At 45.8% G+C, this 25,409-nt stretch overlaps 1 protein-coding gene across 2 annotated transcripts in view; it reads left to right on the top strand.

The window, feature by feature from the left end:
• Positions 1–25,376, top strand: part of LOC121600068 — a 45,405-nt gene extending 20,029 nt beyond the window's left edge. The window contains exons 2-4 of one of the 2 annotated variants that reach the window (XM_041928361.1): positions 18,070–18,195; positions 23,651–24,237; positions 24,328–25,376. In XM_041928361.1, coding sequence (XP_041784295.1) covers positions 18,070–18,195; positions 23,651–23,769 — 245 coding nt within the window. In that variant the 3' untranslated portion in view covers positions 23,770–24,237; positions 24,328–25,376. The remainder of the gene's footprint in view (positions 1–18,069; positions 18,196–23,650; positions 24,238–24,327) is intronic. The other variant, XM_041928362.1, reaches the window with a different exon arrangement.
• Positions 25,377–25,409: the final 33 nt, after the last annotated feature.

Below are 25,409 nucleotides of genomic sequence, written 5' to 3'. Positions count from 1 at the left end.
CAGACGACAACGGTCGCGTATGAGCGCAGCATAATCGCCATTTTGCCCACTGGAGTGCACTGGAGCGCGCTGGTTGGAGAATTCGTTTGATGGCCGCCCCGGTACCGCCCAGCATGTAGCCGGTGCAGCCCACTGGTTGGGATGCTTGTTTTTTTTTTTTTTTTTTTGCGCCCCGATGCGCTACCTTAGTTTATCACTGGAATTCTAACGGCTTCTTGGGGTAGGAATTCTAAGTGACCGTAGGTAGAAAGGTATGACATTTACACGATTCCCTAGACACATCAGGAGGGGTACCGATGAAGACCAATGAACTTACTGATAAGTGGTCATAACGTCGGCAGTCTGATGACTTACTTCTGCGTCTTAAGCAGAACTCAAGGGCGCACTGGTGTGGTTTCTTGAATCTTGGAGAACTAAGAACTTCTATTAAATCTGTTGCAGCCACAATAAGCTCCAGTATTGAGCAACAGAAGTGACAGTATGTCCTGTAGTATCTTGATGTCCTTTTTAACACTTTTTGTAGTTAAAGTTTTGAGTTCTGAGATTGAAGGGTTTTAGTTTTGAATGCAGTGTTGACATAGCTTCAGATACCAAATTTTGAATTCCATTAGGTGTTGAAGTCGAGAGGATCTAAAAAATCTGCAAAAAGCGTATTTCAAACTTTTTGGTGTTTATTGTTTTAGTCCCTCTCCGCCAACAAGTGTAAAGGTGCTGTTGACAAACTAGTCCAACAAATCCTCCGACACGAAATCTTCCGAACAAAAGATCACATCAGGGTTACTTGCACCGGATGATGCAATTATCACCCGATGCCCCCCACATCCCTGACATTCCCTCACGACCACGACGACGACGACGACGACGTCATCGTTTTCGCACGATTCTTATCAATTAAAATCCAATCATTGCCAATTACAACGCCCCTTACTATGCAGCTTTCGCACATGCATGCATTCTTATACCACCCTGTCCTCCCCCTCCTGCATCTCATTGCATCCATACCCCCCGCTCGCAAACGCTCGCTTTCCAAAGGCAATAGTGCCCGAACGCCCGCTGGTAGTGATTGATCGCAAAATAATGACAACTGTTTGCGCTAAAAATAAAACACTCTCCCTTATCGGCGGATCGCGGCTTATCGCCGATCGGCCACACTCATCAATCATGCAGCGCGTGGTCCGCAGGGCGCACGAGCAAGGAGGTTCGGGCGGGTCGGTCGGAAGATCCTCCGCCGGCGAAGATCCCATGAATAAATGCAGCGAAAACTGTGGCGGTAGTTGCGGCTGCATTCTAAATACGCTGCACGATCGGCAACGTCAATCAAAATTCGAGCAAAAGCGAAACCCACGAGTGCGAAACGGAAACGCCCGGGGACCATGCCTTACGGGGGTTTCGGTGCCGTCCCATCACCAAGTCCGCACCTTCGCGCAAGTCCCCGCGAGTAGTCAAACCAGGCACAAAGGGGTTCTAAGCGGTTCGCCAACTGATTGCGAAAGCCTCTAATCTTCGCCCTTCGTTTGATCTGACGTCTAGAAGGGGAGAATACCGACCGGGAATCAAATTGCATTCTTAAGGTGGCCGGGGTTGGGTTTTTTTCTGCTCTCGGTCCGCTCTTGAATTCTTACGAACACCGTGCGCCCAACGCATACACTCCGCGCTCGGTTCTCCCATGGGGGGCAGCACTTGTCTGGTAGGAAGGAACCTCCGTTTTGCGCTCCAAATGGACGTGCTGCGGTCATGCGAAATCGAGACTGGACTGCACTGGACCTGCATCGCACAGAGGAGGCAACAAAAAAAAACGCCAACCCGTCCCAGACGTCATCGAAGTTCTTGAGCAAGGTGCTCTTCCTTTGTGTGTTCGAGAGCGTGCGCGCGCGCGCGATCCAATGAAGATTGATTTGACTGATATGAAGTCAACTTCACCGGCGAGTACGTCGCGAACTAGCGAGCGGCTTGCTTGGCTGCTTCGCGCAACGAAAGGAATGCGCGCTCGCACACCGCGACGTCACCGGCTTTTGTCGCTTGGCTTCGATACCTTTTTTCCATCCTCCATGTCCCTTGTGCAGAAATTCATCCACTTGACGCGACGAGATGACCATGAGCGGATGACCACCGAGGTCCGTGCCGATCGGGCTCACGAATCAATAACGCTTCGCTTGGCTTGATCAGAAGGCTCCTCCACTCCACCGGCCCAACGGTTATGAGTGGTACGTGCCCGGGTCCGGGGGGGGGGGTTAATCTTCCCTTGCTGCACACGTCCCGGCTGCCATCCCGGGATCAACACCGCATAATGATCGCGCTTTTGCTTTTGCGCTCTTAGGCAGGTCGTTTTTGCTTTTCAAGCAGGCGATCACTCACGTACGCCTCATTTGGTCACCGGACTGAAGGGAAAATGGAATGCACACCACACCTGCATCCCGCTCCCGAAGGTGTCAAGAGTAAGAGGGAGAGAGTTCAAGGATGATGATGAAACTAATTCCCCCGCCTGTAGTAACCGATCGTGTGATCTTCGCGCAAGGGTTCGATCGAGTGGGTTGATGGCGACCTTGAGGACCTTGTGGAAGACAATTTCATTACTTTTAATTGCCCATTTCAGCGCCGTAAAATGTAAGCGATTACTGAAACGTGCACGTTACGCACGAGCATCTTGATCTTGAGGCTCCGCTGAACTTGGGCTCAGCATAATAATTAGCATACTTCAGAAGAACGCGGCCTCGTTCGCGCAGAAGTGCCCTAAATGTGTGCAGCAAAACCACCGATTTCGCTAACCTCAATCGCGCTCCGGTCCGCGGGAATGTCGGTCACATAATCCGCGCACTCGCAGCCCGTGATGTAACCCGCCAAACCGCCAAACTCCGACCAGCAAAACAAGTTTGTCCGTGCGGTGCAGCCTTGCATGCACTCGCGCGTGTGTCGTGTTGTTGCGGTTGCGCTTGGACGCGCTTACAAACTTGCCTGCTGTCTGCTAGATTACAAACAAACCAAAACCGGACCCGTTTGTGTTTGTGTGTGTGAGTGGATGCTGTGGCCATCGCGGTTGGCAAAAATTACAGTTGCTTATCCTAAATTCCGACCACTTCACCCGCGCGACTCGCGACCATACGGTGCCCGGGCTGACCGCGGGATTTTGCTTTCGGTGCGCCTGGCGGCCTGTTTCGCCTGCAAGAAACCTCGCAACCACAGCCAACAAAGCCCCAACAATGCAGTGGGTAATAAATTTCCCTTCCCTCCCGCACAGCCAGCAGAACCTTCCATCCAGGTGTTGTCGTTTCGGTCATGTCAGGCACCGGGCTGTGTCTTGTGCCTCCACAAAAACGTTTGGACCAGAAAGCTCAATACCAGAATGTGTCAAATTTGGGCGGCTTCAAGCACACCGTAGGGAAGAGAATTTTCACACTCCGCCAAGGAGTTTGTGTGAAATAAATAATGCATGCACGCTGAGGTAGGCTGACGGGCGCGACCCGATTTTCTGCTTTTCGGAGATTCGTAAAAGCCGGGGCTTGCAAGGCGCACGAAAACAAGGGCGTGCGTGTGCACGCTTTAAGTGACAATGAGTGTTAAATTTGTACTCAATAAACCACTCCGAACAGTGTATGGGCTGGGTGACAGCGGACCAGCTCTCAAACTTCTTCAACAATGTACTGGTTTCACGTGTGTGTGTGTGTGTGTGTGTGTGTGTGTGTGTGTGTGTGTGTGGGGGGAATTAACAAACCTACCACCTACAGCGTGGGATAAACAACATCAGCAGAAGAAACAAAATGCACCAACCCAACATCCCAACACCGTTAAGCTATCAACAAGATCCCAGCGAAGATTGAAGATCGTTCCAAACATACGCCTTCGAGCGGGAATAGATCGTTACCGTTTGGGTAAAAGTGTGTGTGTGTGTGTCTGTAGAACCGCCCGATACGATCTCAGAACGTCAGAACCCAGAACCGTTCTTACCACTGACCTACATCGGGCGAGATAGATTGAAATCGAAGCAAAAGGCCCACAAACATATCAACACGCCAGACAGACACCGTTTTGTTTTTCCGTGAGTGGAGTCGAGCGAGAAGAACTAGAACACCGGAACCATCGCATATCCCTCCGTGGTGTATAATGGATGCCAATTTCTCCGCACCACGGCCGACAGTCGGGCGAGATGCGCTCAGGTGGAAACAGAAATTGGAGAAGCTCCAAAGAACCGTTCGGAACATATTAATGACTCCCAACGTCAACGGACGAATGGCCCCGCCAAGCGGTTGGGTGAGAATTTTTGGAAAGTGAGAAATTCTTCGGGAAAATTACCGTCGACGAAAATTCGCACCTGGGGCTGAGAATGTCCCAATCAGTGGTTCAATTGTCGCTGGGCAGATCCCCATTTGCTACGCTCCGTGTGGTATTAGAGACACACGCGCGCCCGGTACATTCTACGCCTAACTGTTCTCTTCCCAACCAGGAATGGTGAGTGTGAGTGGCGAAAGCGTAATCAATGGAGCTCCTCGAATGGGGGGGAACAACGTTCGACCACCCGCCCGGTTACGGCCCGGTGGCCACACGCTCACGGTATTGTGTCCGATGCGCGAAACAGTTAATTGCCGGTCTTTTGAATTGAATTTACACAGTTTTCCCCCGTCACACGGGGAGCCATCTTGGAGGGTGCCTTGGAACAAACTCCCGACAACTTCCCCGAACGCAGCACTCGATCGGGATCGAGCCTCTAACGCATGTAAATGGACGCATTATGTTAAAAAGCGTTACACGGCAGCACAAAACATACAATGACCTTGATTTTTAGTCCATCATTACGAACCTATCTCCACAGTGTCCAAATCTTCCCGGGGGTTTTTGGGATGAGATTATGGTTCCTGTCGCATCGTCATCTAGGTTATCGATTATGACTTTGATAAAGTGATCAAAATTAGGGTGAAAGCCTCCCCCAATATGACCAAAACCCAATTTTCGGATCTTTCAAGTACTCGACGGGAACTCATTTCCATTACCCGTAAACCTTCCACTTAATGTGCGAGACCCTTTTACCCTTTAAATCCACCGAGTGTGTGTGTGTGTGTGCTTCAAAATTTATGATAATGTCTAGCCAAGTCGGACACCAACGCCATTAATCTTTTCCCTCCTTCTACGGGTGTTGCGCATTAGTTTTTCCCACTTCCCGCGCGTTTAGAAATCCACCGCAAAGAGGGGAAACCAAATGGAAAATCACCTTTGCTCGCGTGATCCCATTTTTGCTCCAGTGTTCTTGCAGAGTTGTCCGCAACGCATCGCGCCGTTGCGTCGTCCACTAACTTCATTAGCGTGTGACGAACTGAAAACCCTCCAGGGACCAGGGAGCCAATTTTCGCGCCAAATCAACGAACACCAAACGCGCTCTCGCACAGTGCCCAAAAACTAGACCGCACAGAATCGATTCGCCTCTGTGTGCGCCTTGGAGGCGTCCCATGCGTCCCTCCAAGTGGAGCGTACAGCAATTCGGCTGCGTAGTACGCACGAGCACGCGCATTCTTCGCACCGGTCTGCCGCGTGTCAACCTGGTGACCTAATCCACCAAGCCAGACGCAGGGAGAAAGCGTTTTATCAAACGCAACCAGCGCACATTAATCGGTTCAGTGCGTCCGCTGTGGGCCCGCTGCTGTCATGCACCGTCATGTCTTCTGTCGACGTCTAACGTAATGAAAGAGGGGAGGGCGGAGGACGAATTCTCCGGTTAAAACAAATAATTAAAAACCAAACCTGCTGAATACCTTTCAGCGAGCGTGCCCGTTTGCTCCACATTTGTGGATCAGGCAGGACCCATCAAAGCTGTTACTTTCGGAATCGAATATCCTCTGTCTCCCTGCTTGCTTCCAGTTGCTTGGGCGTGGTGGCGATCGTGGTGGTGATGGTGGTTGGAGATCATATTTTATTTAAATCAGGTTTACGAGCGCCAGAACGCACCAACGCTTGGGATATTAACGGAGCGTTTCAGAAGACCCACATCTTGGCGGAGTTGGGGCAACCGTCTGACCCGCTTTTCCAAATTTCCACATCCCTCGAACCCCCGAAATCGACTCCAATTTGTCACAATCACTCACAGACCCAAGGCACCCAAAAGAACACGCTGTGATGTGGGGTGATGATTTGCTTCCCCTCACATCCGACCTCCATTCCGCGCGCAATGTCACTGCTCGGCGGCCCGAAATTCGTTCGACGCTCCAGAGCAGCATGGTAACGAGCCATCGTAACGAAATGAGCGTAAACGAGGCGCTCCGAAACCGATTCCTTTCGGCTGCCGCAAAACAGTTGGTTTGGAATCTGTGCTTTTGGGCGATGCCGTTAAAGTACTGTTATCGGACCCTTGTAGCGGTGTGGTGTAGTAATGTTATTGGTTTGCCTTTTTTTGCCGTTGCTGTGCCTCCTGTTGCTTTCCATTCTTTGGAATCTGATTCCATATTTCCGTAGGAAATGGTGGAAGCGAGTGTGAGCGTGTGTTACTGAACTGGTCCAGTAGAGTGGCGGTTTTTGCACGTCATAAAATACACACTGTGGCGGACTGTCTGTCCAATTATCTGCCACAAGCAGCAGGCGGGGTGACGTTTTATGATATCTGTTCTGCATGCAGCGAAATGGCGGTACAGCACTTTGACACCGCACTTCATCGGCATTAACTATCAACAACTACAGCACGGACTCTTGAGGCGTTGGGTCATAAAACACCACTTCTCGCGCGAAAGAGCTCTTTGGATTGGTTAAGACTCTACGTTTGACTATAACAACAATAACGACACTGATTGGAGGCACATTTCTGATAGTTTCTCCATAAACAAAGTCACCCTGAGGGCTTAATCAATTCTTCGAGTATAAAAATGGCGCACTTCTTCGTAGGCTTTATTCTCAACCTCTAGAATAAGTTCTTTGGAGATCCTGGGAACAGATTGCTATTGCTTGTTTGCCAAATTCTGCCGCACACTTCATCCCAATCAAATCCACCTCCTGCTGGCATGCCCTTGTCTTTGCACCACTCTCCTGCCTTTACGTAAGCTCAGGACGCAGGAATACTAGAGCCGCCATGCAAATGGTTTCGCGTAACCGCCGCTGGCGATCGGGCTGTCTCACCACACAGCACACGGCTGATACCCCTAATGACAGACCAGCACTGTTCCCGATTTTCTTTCATTGCCGCGCTCCCAATTTGTTCCATATCCTACAACCGCCACCTACAACAAACTAGAAAAAAGGCAATGCGGGATGCGAGATGCTTTCACAAAATTGCAGTCTTTCACTCGCGTCTTGAGCGAGGGTGCGCGAACGTCCGGAGCGGGATTCGGATCTAACCCAGAAATGCGCCGGTGCGCAAGTAAGAAAAGGGGCGCGGCCCTTCACCCAAATGCTCGCGAGCACGGTGCCTGGTGCTGGGTCATCAACCCCGGGGCCGGGACGACGTCGAACGACACACGAAAACAAATGCGCCCGCGAACGGAACGCGCGAGCCGTTCAAGCATAATAATTCACGTCGTCAACATTCACGCCCGTGATGGAGGTGTTGTGGGGCGCATGGAAGGGTTTCAAACAGACACGCACACACACACACACACGCCTCTTGATGACGATCATGATCGTGCTCCATCACGCGATCAACGTGTCGGATCGGGGTCTGGAGCTCGCAAACCGCGTCAACACTTCTGTGGACAACACGGTTTAACGGAATGGGGATGGGCGATATCTTGAAGAAGAATTCCCCGGGGCAGAAGATGAGTTTGATGGTACGTAATGTACATCACGTGGCGATCGTTGATCAGCATCTGGAGAAGGGTCGAGATGTTAAGCATTCCCAACGCGTGTAGAAGGATGGATCGTGAGCAGCTCCAGTCCCTCCAATCCGTTAAACGACCTTCGGACCATCGGGTATCAATGGTCATGGGAGCTCTTCACGGGAGCTTCTGGAGTTGTCTAGCACTTCTTCTTGTGATTTCCCATACCAGGTGTTCAACCCGAAAACATTGCGTCACAACAATCGCGTCCACGCACACCGTAAAACTGGTGGCGATCGTTGAACACAGCTAAATGATACATAAATTATGCATACTTAACAACAGACGACGATCCCAACCGGATTCCCACTCTCTCGAGAGAGAGAGCTTCCAAAACTTGGAGCACTGTTCCTGCGGACGCTGGTTGATGAATGGCTTTTTCCCGATTCTTTTGCACCCAGTCCAAACTGTGTGCGTGATTTTACGCTCATCACAATGCGCACGTGACTATGACACTTTTCTGCCCGCCTGGCAACATTGAAATGCAACCGGCGTTGCTGCATTTGGAGTCGGAAGGGGTCGCCATTGCAAACGATAATTCTGAATGGCAACAGCCACTACTATCTGCGTGTGAATCAGCGTCGGTGGTCCGGCTCATCGTACGCACCGGAAGTTGGCTACCGTTTTCTCTCTGTAGACGCAAAACACCGGAGTCGACAAACGACGCCGTATCGATTGACTCCCTCTTATAAGGTGGAATTACGAGAATACTTTACCTTTTTGTCCCGTTGCACAGTTAAGGAAAAGACGAGACAGACCACACACACACACACCGATCGCACGATTCCCGCTAAGTCGTTTGCCGCAAATCGACGAATGTCTGCGACAATCAGACTAAGCAAACCCGGGGAATGGTCATTAAATTAACTAACGGACGGGCTCCCCATCCATTCCGATGTTCGATAAGTTCTTTCCATGGTCGATGAGCGTTTGACAACGTTAAGCTGCGCGTTAATGGGTTCGAGAAGTCATTTGCTCAGCCTAAAGACGTTCATTAATGGATTCGGACGAAGCACCGAAAGAATATGTGGGACAGTTCATCGAAGCACCTCGATGAGTTTATTGAAAGGTATTAGGGCTTGGGGAGGATTTATCAGACTTTTTCGAAGATCAAACTCCACAAATGCATTGTTATCCGTAGAGCCGTGACCTTTTTGGACCTCCTCTCTGTTGGACCCTTTCCCTGTCGACAGGATATTGTGACCTGACCGGTGATCGATAAGTGATCCATTCGAAAAATAGCCTATTCAAATATTGACGCCCTACGCCGGATCCCGGAGGTTTGAGTCACAACCTCCTAACCTAGAAAGAGGATTCACCCTTACCCATAACAATCACTAAAAGCCACCCTTTCCCGGCAACTGCTGATGCTTTTTCTCTCTCTCTGTCAGTGGCCGAATCGCTCTGGCGACCGAGCGGAAAATTATCATAGTAGTAATTTTCCATGCACTTTTCCCGCCTGTGCCACCCCGAAAACACGGCGCTGGAAAGAATAGCGCGAGAGCGCCACTCTATCTATTACGGAGCGAGACAAGGAGAGAGTGGAAGATAAGCGCTTCAGATGGTTGATACGGTTCATTTTCGTGTTACAGCCCAAATTGGCGGGTACAGGCCGGGGAGTTTGAAGCACTGGTGGGGACAGTGGAATGGTTTTCATGGACATTCGATACAGAACCGCGAACACAGCAACAATGTTGCAGACGATCGTGAACGGTTTAGGAATAGAAAAGCTCCGATCGGTGGAACGATGCACGTGCTGTTGTATAGCTGTGCATTTTCCCCCGGTAACGTCTTTGCTACAAAAACCACGCAGCATGCAGACCTCTCGCAACGGGAACAAGAACAATTGTATGCGCGAAATCAATGCACCGGCGTTGCGGAGGGTGGGAAGCATTAGTGGAAAGAAAAGATTCTTAGACGCCGCATTAGTGCCTCAATTTGCCTTCCCCAAGCCATAAATCACGGCACGGTGCGCGACGCGGAACTTCGGTATTGTGGCGGGTTGCTCTCGCTGCATTCTTGCTTCCGCATCGCAAGTGCAACCAACTGCAGCCGGAAAACAAAACAGACAAACGGCGTGAAATGGGCTTGGAGGCGGAAAGCAACGTCAAGCGGCACTGTTTTGCGGTGTAGAAATAGGCCAACCGGTAAACTTGCAGACACGGATCGGTGCCTAGAAGTGACTGCTTTAAAAGGGAGATAGAGGAAGAGAGAAAGAAGAGGAGATTAGATAATCAGAATGGGTAAGTGTTGACGAAATGTGTGTGTGTGTGTGTGTGTGTGTGTGTGTGTTTTTTTTATTGTGGTGGTTTTGATGCCAGGAACTTGACTAAAAATGCAACTTAAACACAAATTCTTTATGCTTGAAGTGTCTTAGAGGCTTAGACCACTTTTTGCTCAAAAATAAATTTAAAAGCTTTTAGAAATATGTAACAGAACAAATAGGATCAAATTATAGCTGTCAGCTCACGAACTAGTTACCTCGTGAGTGAGCTCAGAGTGAGGAGCTAAAATGTTTGATAAAGATTGGGAACTAGCCTCAGCGAAATCTTCCGTTAGGCATTTGGATTTCTACTTTTCCAGTTTTTGTAGTTCTCGAAGAATTTTATTAGTTTTTAAGTGTATTTTATGTGAAGAATGGATTTTTTATGTCTCATTTATTCTCCTTCAGTCGGTTCTCTTTGAATCTTGTTTTAATTGACATTTGCCGATTGGCTCCTACCTGATTTCAATTTTATTTAAAATAAAAGATAAAAAGCTATCTCAGGTTGAAATAGTTCTTCGACGCAAAAGAACGCGTTTAAAGCATCAAATTATAGGCACGGTATGAATTGAATTCGGTAAATTGACACGATGGAGTTAAGGTTTTCGCTAAGCTTCATTAATTGTTGTCTAAGTAGGGTTAACCATTACTAAACAGACTTATTAAGACATAGACCATACCAGCTCAAATATCATCTACAACTCCCAAAGCTAAATTGAAGGCACTAAGAACTTTATGTTGAACATTCTACAATGTGCATTCTTGTAGTTGAGGCATGTCGTTTGTGTACATTAGAACCAACCCACACAAATAGTTTTGTTTACGAAAGCATCACATGCCCAGCAGTACATGCATCCCCTAATTACACCCTCTATGCGCCCGTAACGAAGCACTTGTTTGTAGCGAGCGAGATGTAACAGATAAGAGTAGAGTGCTCATATTCAAAAGTGTCTCTTTCTTTTGTCTTGCATGAATGCTGTCGTGCCTGTTGGATCTTTCTAGCCAGCCACTGGAAATTCTCTCATCTAGAAACTGGTTGCGCTGCTCGCACGGATGCAAATGTTTATTAAGCGTAAAGCACAAACAAACCACTTCAACCGATAAGACACTCCAAAAACACCAAACCTTCTTACCGTGACTTGGTAAAACCATCACCACGAAGACTGCATGTCAATCTGTCAGGCAAAACAAAACAACAACAACAAAAACGACAACAACATCCAACTGAACATCCCAATTTGAAGTGTCTTACCGCATGCGTCATAGCTGCGTGCGATGCAATTAAGTGTGTTTCCTTCGCTAATTTGACATGTTACATCACCGCGCAAAAACTCATCCCTCCGTAGGTACAATTTTGCGCACACACACACTCATGTGCGCCGTACAAGAGGCACACAAAATGTCAAATTTAATTCTGCACCAAATTATTTGCCACCATTTGGATTTCCATCCCGCTTTGTATCATGGTACATACAAAAAAAAGACACGTGCGCACCAATTTGCGCGATGACGAGCCGCGTTGTGCAATGCTGGCGTTTTGGTTACGAATCAATCCACACACACACACACACACACACACACACACACACGCCAGTGACAAGCGATTTGAATGTGCGTCTGTCTGTTTGTTTGCATTTCCATTTCTGCCGTCGCATCAGCGCGTTCTTTGCGCATTTCTCTTTCATTTCTCACCCCCAAAGCGGCCTGGCAATGCTTTCCTCCTGTCCTGTTCCGCCAGTTATATGGCTCGGGGTGATTCCGCGATTCAACCCCATTCATGCATACTTAATTTCACTGAGTGGATAAGGGGATGTGCGGGGAGGCAGGGGTGAATTAAGCGGTAAAACAAGCAGCAACACGCAACCTGAACAGAATAAAACAAATCGCATGCTTCGCGATTCGCCAGCCACGATTGCGCCACACGGCGTTTGCCGTTTGAGCAGTCCGGGCCTGCAATAGAGCCACCTGTAGCCGCTCGCAATCCTCCCCCCCCCTCCCACCAGGTCAATACAATCCTAATGATAAGTCTTATCGAAAGTTTTTCCGCGCCGTGGCCATCCGCACGGAACGGACGGTGAGTGAAAATTGGCAAACCTTCCTCTGGCCAACAGCCTTTCTCTGCCGTGCCTCACGAGATCAATTTCAGCCGGGCGGACGCATCCGAACAACACAAATGCCACCAAACAAGTGGCATCTACACTATTGATCGCTGGATGGGTGATGATCGTTTTATAAATCGGCCTGTGTTTTGCATGCATGCAGGCAGGCGCATGTTATCGCCAACAGCCTCACGATTGCCAGCCGAGCCTGAGCATCAATCCCCACTGGGTACTGCGCAGTGTCTGCGGTGGCTCCAGTGTCTGGGCGTTGCATTTGCTGCCCACGGAACCGAACCTGCACCATAACCGAAAGCAACAGCAACAACAAAACACTAATCATAACTGCGCGTGGAGAAAGAGCACCAAGATGGGGACGAGCGCAGCGCAACTAGAGTGGAAAACAATTATCTTTCATTCGTCATTTTGTGGTGTGGGGTGATTGGGGAAGAAAGAGGGTTGAGGTTTGTGGGTGGACATGGTGAGCATTTCACCGAGCCACCGAGCCCAGCTGCGGCGCTGATCACCCGGCGTCATCGTCAGCTTCGTTGTCTGAGCGTGCTGACACGAGCTTAATCGTTTCACGCAAAACGATCGTCGACTGGTTAGAGATCAAGGGAGAGAGAGAGAGAGAGCAAACAAAATACATGAAAGTAAGAAGCATGGCACCGAAACTCCAGCTCCAACATGCCAACAAAACATGCATTTTGTGTCAACACGGTGTCGCTTTGTGATCGCTCGGGGGGAAACATTGCACGCAGCTGGATTTCGTTTGAGGTTCGTCACAGTCCCGGAACGACGACGACGACGACGACACCCGGGAGGATATTCTGACCTGCGAAACACTAAATGGTGCATCGCCCATTCCCCATCCCCCGTTCCGCTGCAGACACCGGACAGCGATCTTCATTAACCTCCTTCGCGAAATGCCGCGGGTGGAACATCTTCATTCTGACTTCAGGACACTTCCGTCGACGCTGGACCCGCGGGCCTGCAACGATCGGCTGATGGACATAATTGGTGGAGATTTTCTCAACCTCAGACTGTTAATTACTGTCAATTAAGGGGCGAAATTTGCCACAGCAAAATCCAAGGACAATAACTAGAGGGAAACGGGAGGGAGTAAATCGAAAATTTACTGCCGGAACTAATCGGAAGAACGCTGGCGAAGATGAAAACGCACCACAAACGGACCAAAGAAACCAAAGAGCATCGTGCAGCGTGCATAGCAATCTTTGGTGTTGATTCGTGTGATTAACGCAAACACCGACCGACCGCAGGATCGAATGCACACGGTAGAATCCTTCTTTTTTCGGCACCAATTCATTTGGGACCTTCTTTTGGTGCGGCTGCGCGTTGCTGTTGGTGCATCTGGTGATGGTATGTTATTAATTTTATTATTATTGCATGTTGTGGAGCTTTCTTGTTAGTGGTTTATTTTTGGAATGGATCGTTCTGTCTCTGAACTTGGCTCTCGGCGGATCTGTTGCAGGCCAAACGATGTCATATCATGTTCAGTGCACAAAAGACTAAGATGACTGAGTGCACGGCATAAAGAAATTACCTAAAACGCTTACAAATTTCGTTTGTAATGAAGCGTTTCGAAGATTTACTAAGTGTAATATATAGTATAATATCATTATTAAGAAACAAACTAGAGTTTCTTGTTAGAGATTCCGATAATCTTTTATTTGAATGTGGCTTTATCCATTGCAGTTGATGTTTAAATTACGAGCATGATATATTGCAAAAGATTAAAATCTCGTAATTCATTCAAATATTTCCACAATAAATACTAAAAGATTAAAGGGGAATACACTCATGGTGCCAAAACAAAAGAAAAGAAGTACAGAAGAAATAAATGTTCCATCCACCATGGATTCAAATATTTTATTTGTTAACAATTTACAACGCTTCACTAAGCTTCGTATAACAGTTGAAAACTGTTATATATGTTTATTTAAGTCAAGTTGCTTCTAAACCTTTTACTAAGAGTTTTGGTGGCATTTTTTGATATCCTAACATAGGTTCCGTATTAACGAATCTACTCAAAGCATATATCTTTAAAAAACCAACAAAACCTGAATTTAATTCAAAATGATTGCCTTTAAACGCTTCACTGATCTTACGTTTGACATTTGAAGCGTTTCATGTGTGTTTCAGTGATCATTTGTTGAAGTACTTATCAGTAGTAGATACCAACGTTCTATCGTAAGGAAATTTGTCCAAGAATACACTCCTAATCATTGTCCCTGGGGTCACGAATCTACGTGTCGGTTGAAGATCTGCTCAACGCGTTAGAAAGATGCGACCAGCACGAAATCTCTTGTCCAGGCTCTATCAGTGCTTTACGAGTGTTTTCACTTACATGCACACACACACACACTCATACACATCAACATCTGGTAGTGGATCGTGACCAAGGATAGCCTGTGACGCTGCTTCCCAACGTACCCGCACCACCTTAGGCCCAGGTGTTATCTGTCGCCGTAGCCGTTCACCGACCCCACCAGGCAGCATGTCAAGTCAACGCGCCCAGCTACGAGGTGCACACTTCCCTTTTGTAAACCCACGGGCCACCCCTTTCCCATCGTAAGTCCTGCCTATGCGTGTGTGTGTGTGTGTGCGTCTTGTCTTGTGCGCACAGGCTCGAAACAATAAATTATTCTCCCGGGGGCTCTACGCGAAACGCGAGGCTAAAATTATCGCAATTTTTCCACCCACCTGGAATCGTTGGCTAGGCGGCTAGGCAGCCGACCCTTTTTCACACACCCTTTGGAAGAGACTGCCACACTGCCACCGCCCTTTTCCCATCCCTTCAACCCGCTTTCAGTAGCCAAAGATGACCTCTACTGCCTGTCTGTGAGAAGTGAGAACAACACGGGCCTCGGATAAGGGCTCACACTGGAAGGAAGAACACGCGCGATGAATAATGTTCTTGCCATCATCACCCGGCGTGCTTTCCGAGACGAAACCGTGTGTTTGGTAGGGTGGCGAAGAGACGAAAAAAGCAACAAGACAACAAAACACACACACACACACACACACACACACACACACACACACACACACACACACACACACACACAATTTGCATCCGTTTCGATAGCACCGAAACTGGTATGCGCAGACAAGGTGAACACTCGCTGGGCGCTGGGCGAGGCGAGCAGACAAATTTTTGAAATAGTTTTCGTCGTTCCTCCCTTCCTAAGCTGATGGTGCCGCTGATACCAGCGCGCGAGATGATGAAGGTGGTTGGCAAACTTCTGGAATACCCTTTCCCACAGCCCTTTCTATCCTCTGCTTTCCCTTCCTGCAGGAAAGCTTTTACGCAAACAATTTCGCGCTAACGCTCAGTCTGTTAGCGCTTCTTTCCACCAGCACCACCACCAGTGACAAGGGTGTTTGTGGAGTGTTCGGTTAATGCAGCGGAAGCAAGATACCATGTTGTGAACATTCCAGCTACATTACCCCGCCTGCCAGCAAGACCCAAGCCCTGCCCCGCTGCCCCACACACACAAAAATCGAACTCACAAGAACCGTTCCTCGCCTATGCGCCCGTTGAAGTCTTTCGATGGTGATTCTTGATTCTATGGCTGGGCCTCTCCCCAGCATTACAGCAAGCAGCATTATTGATTATCGGCGCATTATGCTAATGTCGCGCGGCTGTGAGTACCGGGTGCCGTATTGTCGTAGAGTACCAATGTTCACCCTGTCCACGGGAGCGTAAGCAACCGCAGACGCAGTCGACCGCTTCCACGGAATCCCGCTGCAAACAGTCACGCTCATTATCTGCTCTCACGGCGGCACGGGATCCGCGATCTAACGCATGCGTACCCTGCCTTGCCACTCCAACAGCAAGGTCCTTGTGGTGATGTACGATTTCGCCGTGCCACCGAGGAGCCACCGAAGGAGAAAGGCACATATTTTTGCAACTTTTGCCACTGCAGCCACGGACACAGCGGACGTGCGCGTATTTGCATATTCGGTGTGCTGTTTTGTTTGTCTGTTTGTTTGCTGCTGCTCATCCTCATCCTCCATCCGCTTGGCCGCACACTGAAAGGGTTAGAATATTAATGCACGCTGTGTGCTGGTGGGACGGAGCCAGCTCGGCAAACAATACCGGGACTCGACCGCATCTTCGGCCGTCGTTTGGGAGAGGGCTCTGGTTCGAAAAGGGTCTCGCGGTTGTGTGTGGGAACATACAACAGTGCAATCACCAAACAGTATGCACACGCCCGCTTCACCAGCTCCATCCATGCTCGCCTGACTGTCGCATTCGCATTCTCTTCCCTGTTGTGGTGACATGTTTGGCAGAAAGCAAAAAAGCTTTTCAACGAAAAGCCAGTATCCTTGCGGTACGGTTACAGCCAATGGGCTCGGCGGTCACGGTTCCATCGCTCACGGGGTGATAATGCGAGTCGATGCGTTTGCTGCATCACCGAACAAAATGCACCGGGTAGTGTCATAAAAGCGATGGCCCGATGGACACAACGTACAAATGTGCCTCGTAATACGTTACACTTCGTGCATATTATAGCTTCCGTTGAGGGCTTTGGTAGCGTTACAACGCGATTCAATGCGAAACTGAATTGCATCATCTGAAGTTAGTTGAAGGGATTATGGCTTCAACTGAATGTGTTTTTGTTCTACTGCTTAGTGTTAATGAGTTTCGTTTGGAATTTTTGTTATAATCACTTTTCAATAACTATTCTATGACTTATTTTTCGGATTTGGCGGAAAGTTACAAGTTATTAAAATGGATAAATCTCTTTATTTTTTAATTAATTAACGATTTTTATTGAAGTCGCTTACTTTTGGTTATGGAAATGTAATGTTCGTCGCATTGCCGCATTTTGAGGGCATTATACTTAATAATTTTCACAAGTGAACCTTACGCTCTAGAATGCTTTCTTTATTGATGTTCTTCTCTCTCCAAGTAGTATTTTGCGCAATGTCCTTGCAATGCGATACATTTTTCATCGTTAAGGTACGATCATATGAATCGTTAAAAATTGGTAGCGATTAGATTCAATTTTATTTTTGTAACTTGTTGAATTTTTTAAGTAGTTTGGAATATCTCATAACTTAAATCAAACTTTTAAAACAAAGTCTGAGAGTTCAATGTTCTTTTAATACGACAACATACGACAACTTCGTAAATCTACTTAAAAGAGTTTGTTTTTCGCATATTTTGTACTGTTTGCTACACATCTTCCGCTGCATTAACTTTTCCATTTCAAGTGTTGGTTGTTGAATAATGTTTGGTGCTTTGGTGCCGTGACCAGGATTTTCATTGTACATTTTTTTTATTCTCTGGATTTGTGTCTGCTAGGTTAGTGTTTAATATTGAATGTATTTCCTTTTACAGCTCATTACAGATGCTTACTTTTGTCGCAAATCATATTCAATCTTATCATTCATTCGGGTTCATTGCCTGTAAATATTAACTGTACAGAATCATGTGTTTCGATATTTTCTTTTCTTTTTCAGCCATTCAGAGCAATTAAAATGTAAATTTATATGCACATTTTTTTTTGTGGGTTTTTGTTAGCTTTGACCTGGTTTGGCTTGCACTTATGTGTTTCTAAGAGTTTTATGGTTTTGATGGAAGTTGTTCATATAATTCACTATTTATTACACACAATCACCTATCATGTACGCACTTGTTTTAAGGCACCACTCATCCTACACACCAAATCACACCTGCGGGCACATCACCTGGAAGCACGGTATACGTTCCGGAAGAAAGCAAAACTAAAACAAATCGAATTTCCTTCCCAATCACACCTTCCCTGCTCCTTCTCCCGCTGCCTCCTGGAACCCTCATCCCAAGACTGCGCCCGATCCAGAAGAGAAAGAGAGAGAGAGAAAAAAAGAGATAACAAACCGTTGCCGTTTGTCTGTTCTGCTCCTTAATTTCTAGATCGCGTTGCACTGGTTACGGCACCACCGAGCTATACGCCACGCATGTATCATTACTTTCCAGCACACATGACACACCCCTTCTGTTACTACCCCTCACTGGCACCGCAGCAGGCCCGATACCCAGGTACGTACAACGAGCCCCCATCCAAAAAGCAAAAGGGCTTGCATCCTTTTCTTTTCGTTTGTTTTTTCGCTGCATCCACATCTAATCTACCATCCCGGACATGAACGCCGCTCAAAGTACGCTCGCCGTTATGGCGCGAAGTGTTACGCGAGTGTGTGCGTTGTGTTGTGTTTCGCACTAACTCACCATTCTACCCGCAAGCCATTGGGGTGTAATAACTAACGTCTGATGGGCGCACGCGCGCTAACGCTTCCTAATTATGCATATTATAGCTGTCCGGCCTCCTAACAAACAACCCAAAAAGCAGGCGCACTTGATGATATAACTCCACGATGCGCTGACCGATATACTGATTCAATCACTTAAACGAGCGGGGGTGTAGGAGAGGAGGGAAAAGCTCTAAAGCATGAAGAAGCGCTTTTATTCCATTCTTTTCCCTTCCCTTGGAGGAAGAAAGTAATAAACAAACTCATCCGTAACCACAACAACAACAAATCCTAAGTAAACAAATCCAAAGTGTAGCTCTCACTAGCTGTCATCCGCTGACAGATGGTAACAGATGTCAAAAAGAATCTCCAAAACAAATCAGTCAACAACCACGAAACAGCAACCCAGAGCCAGTCGGCCAGAAGGGAATCACTTCAGCTCCGCTTGCTTACATAAAAGTTTGTTTTGCTTTCATCTTCCAATGCTGCAGATGAAAAGAAATTCTTTCACGACTCGTCCGACAGCTTGGCATCCTCATCTGGAAAGGGTCTGGCATGAATGGCCAGGGCCCGCGCAAAGAATGGCGCGCACGAGGGAAAACGTAACGCTTCCCTCCGGTGCACATTATACAATCGTCATTCGGGTCGCGTCACTTCTCTCGGGTTTCACTTTCTTTTATTACAGCCACACAATGCGAACCAAAGCAGCACGGAGAGCTCCAGCCTCCAGCCAAGCTGATCATTCTTTTTCGAGCTCCTGAAGAAAGAGAAAGGAATGGAAAAGGTGTCAAGCACGGTTGTTTTTTTTTTTGTTGTTTCGTCTCTCACGCGAGTTTTAATTCTCCTCCGTTAATGTCATACCGCCCACTAAAAGGCTTCGCTGGGTGGGTGTTGCGAATGAACCAGTGCGCGCCCTCTAGTGGCAATCCGGATTAAGTGACATGGCTTCACTTACTAACGCTTGATCGACTTGACAGATACGCAGATGTGTAATCGCTACGCTTGCGTACACCATCATTGCCAGCTCAGTAGAGTGCGCGGGTGTCCCCTTCTCCTCCTCCCTCATCCCTATCACTATCAACATCAGCACTAAAGCCACTGTCGCTACTATGCTAAGAGGCCACGCTCCTAGCAGCGTTCATCATCATCGCGTTTTATTGTTGTTGCTGCGCTGTGTAAAGCGCCTTGTTATTAATTTCAACATATTCAAGCAACCGGCGCAACAATAGGGAGGCTGCTTTTTGCACACAGCTGCAGATTTCGCCGCACCGATTAGGCACCGACCCGGCCTGTCAGGCCGACTCAATCAAGCGCCCAACCCGAACCTCTATTTCTTAACCGTTTCCCTGTTCGCACTGCTCGAATCAGGGAGCGGTTAATTTACGACCGTTTTCACTTTCCACACCACGCTCTGCCATGGTCTCCCAGTAACCCACCCGCTTTTCTGCCTTTTCTTTCTTTTTTAATCTTACCAAATTAAATTAAAACGTCCCCAGCCCGGCGTCCCAAGGATGGGAAAGTATGTGATGTTTTGCTGAATGTTTGGACAAAAACACGCCTTTCAAATTTGTCCCAAGTGTCCCCATTGCTGAAAGGGTGCGAAAATCGTATTCAATGCGAGAAGATCCTGTTTTTATCGAAACAATTGGCATGGGGCGTGAGCCCATATAGCACAGGGGAGCGTTTGCGAGAGAGTTGCAAATTGAGGTTTATTAAGCCGACGCACCGTTACCGATGCTGCCAGTGACAGTGCAAAATATCATATTTTATCAGTTTTGCTTCCTTTTTATTGCCCATGTTGGGGGCTAATTACGGAACAGGTTAGATATGAACCAAATCGGACTGATTCCTTTCACCAAATTTCGATAATGAAATGCACTATTTTAGGTAGCAGGTTTAGCAGATTTTATTTAAATGTGCTTTTCATAGTTTTCCCAGTTCTTAGATTTTTCACTTACCTTGCAGCTCCCTTATTGTGTTGTGATTTTAAAATAACTTAAATTTTATTTTTTTAATTTTAACATGTTCACAATTTTGAAGATGTAATCAATCTTTTGTCGTGCTTTTTTTCACTTTACTATCCCTTTCAACATGTAGTTGTACTTTTGTAGGCGCTTGAAAGTTTAGCTTAAAACATGAAATTCAAAGCTAAAGTGAATTTTACAAAAATTAAAACGGCAGAAGATTATATGTCCAATAGCTATGATATAAAAAGTAGTTTTAAAAGATTATAAACATGCAAAGTAAACTACTCAGATTGTTTGAATGTATAAATATCATAAAAATTTAAATCAGCACAAATAATATTAGATGAACCATTACATAGCAGTTGTTACGATCGATCGATTAAAAAAACACACCTGTCAAAGAGATCCCCTAGGAAAATATTAAAGAAAATAAGAATTCGAAATGACAATAAAATAACATAACTTCTCTTCGTCAATCTATTTGACGTAACGTCCTACGCGAACATGCCGGCCTATACAGGCTTTCGAGACGTATTTTCAGATGCTTATTCATATGATAAATGCTATTAAAAATAAAAATAATATTTTCCCTTACATAAATCACATAAATACTATTTGAATAAAAATAGGTATACAATTACAATACACAGATACCTTGGTAAAACTGTTAAACGATACAAAAGATTGTCTCTAAATTGTAGCACCAAAAAGCGGTTAAAGTTTCGAGAAAGCGTTTAACCGCTAATGCTCAGTAAACCCCTGCAAACCTCGCCACAACGTAAAAAAATAAGGAACAATCTATGATCGCTGATAGGCCGGATTAATAATTTGAATTGTTAATAATTATAACAATAGCACTTCATTCGGTGCTCATGCATAACTACAAACAGTAAATCCCATTCTCGTTATTCAACTCTCTTATGGTGACATTTGGAAAACCATTTAAATATGAATTAAAAGCAGGTCTAGAGACGCTATTGTGGATGCTTTTCCCAAGGCACTATTTATGTTATCATCTCATTAGCTTTCTCTTCCAATGCCTTTCTGCCTTTCGCTTAATCTGCTTAGTGATCCTATCTTTTACGTCAGCTCTGGTTTTTTGTTGTGTTTTTAAATATAATTACATTCCAAATGAGTTCAATTTTTGAAGGCGTTTCAACTAAACCCCAAAAAGTGCGCGTTCCATATTGCACCATAACGCCTCGCCTGTAATGGGTTCAAATTCAATCAAAATACCTTAAACTAGATACCCAGGGCAAGTGCTTTTACCTTCAGCTTGCTGTTCGATTCCATTCCAAGCCGCAAGCTGAAACCGAACCCCTAGCTGTTGGCCGATTTTCGCTATAACTCATTAATTTGCTTCCCTTTCGCTGGGGGAGCATGCTTCTCCGCCCGAGGGGTGTTTGGAATTTTCTACACCGCCTAAATGCTCAAATTTAATTATGCTTGAAGCATTAAACCTCCGCCACGCCAAACGGTAGCCCGTCGGCGGCGCAAAACTAAACTTTTGAATCGATCCGCTTACTGGACCGATCCTTCTGTCTCCCTCTCGTTGCTAGTTGTTGATGGTATTTTTAAAAACAAAAAAACACACAGTCAGAGCTACCAAATGAAAATACCGCCAAACTCGTGTCCAATTATCCGAAAGTGAAACCCGCTAAACGTACTAACCCGCCCGAAAGGGCGAGTTTTGTATTTTGGTGGATGACCGGAATCTCGCCAAAGCGCGTTCGCGTTGTTCGCGTTGTTTTTAGGAGATTTTCCATTTCTCCCATGCAGCTACTGCTACTACTGCGGTACCACCAGTTTATTGGTTGGTTTGGCAAAAATTTTCCCTTTTTCCCTCCCCTCCCTTCCCGTCCGTTAATTAACAAGCCGGCTAGCGAGGCTCATTTGGAAAACGGTAAAATTTCACTTGTCAAACTAATAGCGGCTACAGGCGGGCGACGCAGTGCGATCTGCGTGCGATCGACATTTGTTACATGAGTGATGAAGGGTTTGAACAGTGGGGGGAATGCGAAAAGAAATCCCTAAGTAGAGCGGCGGTTTGTTCCATGGTTTGCGTGTTTAAAGGTGGAGCACTGCTACAAAGCGCTTTCATCCTCTCTGCCCTGTGGGCTGTGCCGGCGGTTGCGCATCTTGTGCTGCACTTGCAAGACGCGTGTCAACCGTACGTGTAATGAGAAAAGATGTTCAAATGTTGATGCTTCCCGTGTTGTAATAGTGTGGCACTGTGCGAAGCGCATTGACATGGCTTGTGTTTTTTCTTATTTCATAACGCATCAAACATTGCTTTTACGCTGATTGTAACCTTACACCTTACACGCTAGTTGGAAAATATAGACGTTTTTTGTTCAATTTTTTATTGCCGTGCTTTTACAGATGATGGATATATAAAACTGACTAGAATAATTTATTTGTATTGTTTCCAATAAGAAAAAAGTTGTGGAAATAATATAACATATTTAAAATTTATATTATTTGCTCTTTTTTCTAAGTATTTTTACATTTGTTTGCTCGATTTGCTCAATTCAACTGAAGTTCAGTAAATAAATATAATACTAAAATTATTTGTTTCATTCTGTTATCACATTCTCAATCTAATAGTTTCAATCTTTTAAATTAATGTTCAATTTGTTTCCATTTGCTAAACAAACCCAAACAATGAACTAAAACTTTTTGAATATTTAGTTTCATTTTTAAACGATTTCTTTTCTTCTTTTTTTACGAATATTCGGTATTATTTTCTAAAACATTTCATACTTATTTAAACACTTAACGTAAATTTCCAACATTTGGAAAGGATTATTTATTTTTTTTATAGCTGTTAGTTGTATCAATTTTAACTTTTCATGTATAATTAGTACTTTAATCATGAAAAGTAAAAACAAAGGTGATTTTCATACCATCCATTGTACTAGGCATACAGTATTCATATAAATATTAATTATTAGCTTCATTATCCTCTTAAAACTGATTTTATTATCAAACTTTGCTCTACATTTGAGTACCAGTTATTTTACCATTTATTTCAAAATTAAACAACGACTTTTTATCATTATTTTTGTTAATTTGTTTGGACATCGTTTCCCATTTCTTGATGGGGGTTTCTTATGGTTATTTCATTTTGCAACCATTTGAGGATATATTGAAAACTAAACCTGTCTTTAACGCTTTTCTCTTTCTCTTTGTTATTTTTATTATTATTTTATTTTGTTCGTTAAGACATATTTTCTCATTGTTCTAATTTTGTCCCTTTTTCTCTTCCTTCGCTCCCGACAGGTCTTTTTATGCGACCGGATGAGACGAACCTCTACACCACGCTCGAGCAAACGATGAGCAGCAATCCGAACGTGTACTTCCAACGTGGTGGTGGCGTCCATCCGGGAATGATGTACTGAGGTAGTAGAGCAGCTGAGGTAGAAGAAGTAAACGCTACTACTACTACTACAACAGCCTGTTGGCGTGTCTGTAGCCGAAGGGACAACAAATGGAAGGACACAATTAGAAACACTAAGAGACTTAGCCTAGTAAAGACAACAAACCCGGAGAGGAGAACGAGCCGTGTGTGCGTGTGTGTGCGTGCGTACCGGCCGTGTACTAAAAGGATGCTTCCCCTGTGCCTGCGCAGAAGGGTGGGAAGAGGTGATTTTAGATGCGTAAGAAACTCTGCCCCTTACAAAAATAGCAACCGAAACGCTCCACCGCTCACGCTTTCGACCACACGACGGGGAACAAGGGTGAGGGGGGGAAACAGGTGAACTAAAATCCCACCACCCTCCATCCCAGGGAACCTGCACTCCTGCACTCCTGCTACTACTCCTTCTCCTCATGCCAATGGGACCGATAGTTTTCATTTAGTTAATTTAGTAAGTATTATTCAACAAATACTTTTAATTACATTTTGGAACACTTTCTAATTTATATTTTTTTATTATTATTTTTTTACCATTTTTCAGAGTAAACGAGAAAATGTGATCTCTCTACGGTAACTGCTGACAGGAAATTAAAAAGGGACGACGCGCGACAAAGGCGACACCAGCGGGTACAAAATGTTCGCATGGACAGCAATGAAGTGCTAGGAAAACAGTAATTTAACAACAAAAACAGCAACAAAATCATTTCAATTTCGCAAAAGAAGCAGAAAACTAAGTACGGGGAAGCTTACTCAATTTTACTCATTTAAAAAAAACTGACTAGCAATATTTAGGAGTTTGTGCGAGCATTCGCATGCAGTGTTTGAGATTCACCCAGTAGTAGATTAGTGTTCGGGCTCACCTTTCACGGAACCGGTGACAGGTGGGCCACCCCTGTAGTGCAGTACTAGTTTCATCACCGAACACAGGAGCGCTTCTTAGATTGTAGTGAATAGTTTTCCCTCCACCCCTTTAGAGCGACCATTTCAGTGGCGTTGATGCTAAGCCATGAGACAGCGAAAGAGAGAACGAGATACTTCTATCCCTTAATTTTTAATTCCCTCCCACTGTGGCATGACGAACGGACTTTTTACGGTTTAGTGCTAGGTATGGTATTTTTTTTAAGGTTAGGTAAAAACACTCCCGAAAAAGCCTTTTTAACTTCCTTTCGTTTCATTTCTATCAGTTGCCACCCCACACACACACAAACGACACACCCTACGGTACGAAGTCTGAAAGCGCATTCGGTGGGCAGCTGTGTATATATTAGTATTTAGCAGGAAAAGGAGAAACAAATCGAAAAAAACAAATTTAAGAGAATTAAAATTGGCAGCTGGTCGATGGTTTTGCTTGTCTTTTCTGCAGTACCATCGACGTTGCTCCATTTAGCTGCCCTTCGCTTAACTTCCTTTTTATCCCACGATAAATCCATTCCCCATCCCCCAACGAGAGATTGACGACTAGCAATTAGATTTTAAGTGATTATGCGTAAGGAAGCGATCGATAGCGAACGCCACGAGGAGCTGGAAGGCAAAAACGAAACTAATGTGTAAGAGATTCTATGAGAATAAATAGCGAAAATCAGAAAGAGATCGAACGTTTTGTGTGATGTGTTTGCCAAGAAA

This window comes from Anopheles merus, chromosome 3L (genome assembly GCF_017562075.2).
Source record: "Anopheles merus strain MAF chromosome 3L, AmerM5.1, whole genome shotgun sequence".
NCBI lineage: Eukaryota > Metazoa > Arthropoda > Insecta > Diptera > Culicidae > Anopheles > Anopheles merus.
Note: the sequence above shows the minus strand (reverse complement) of the source record. Positions and strands in the feature narration are given on the sequence as shown.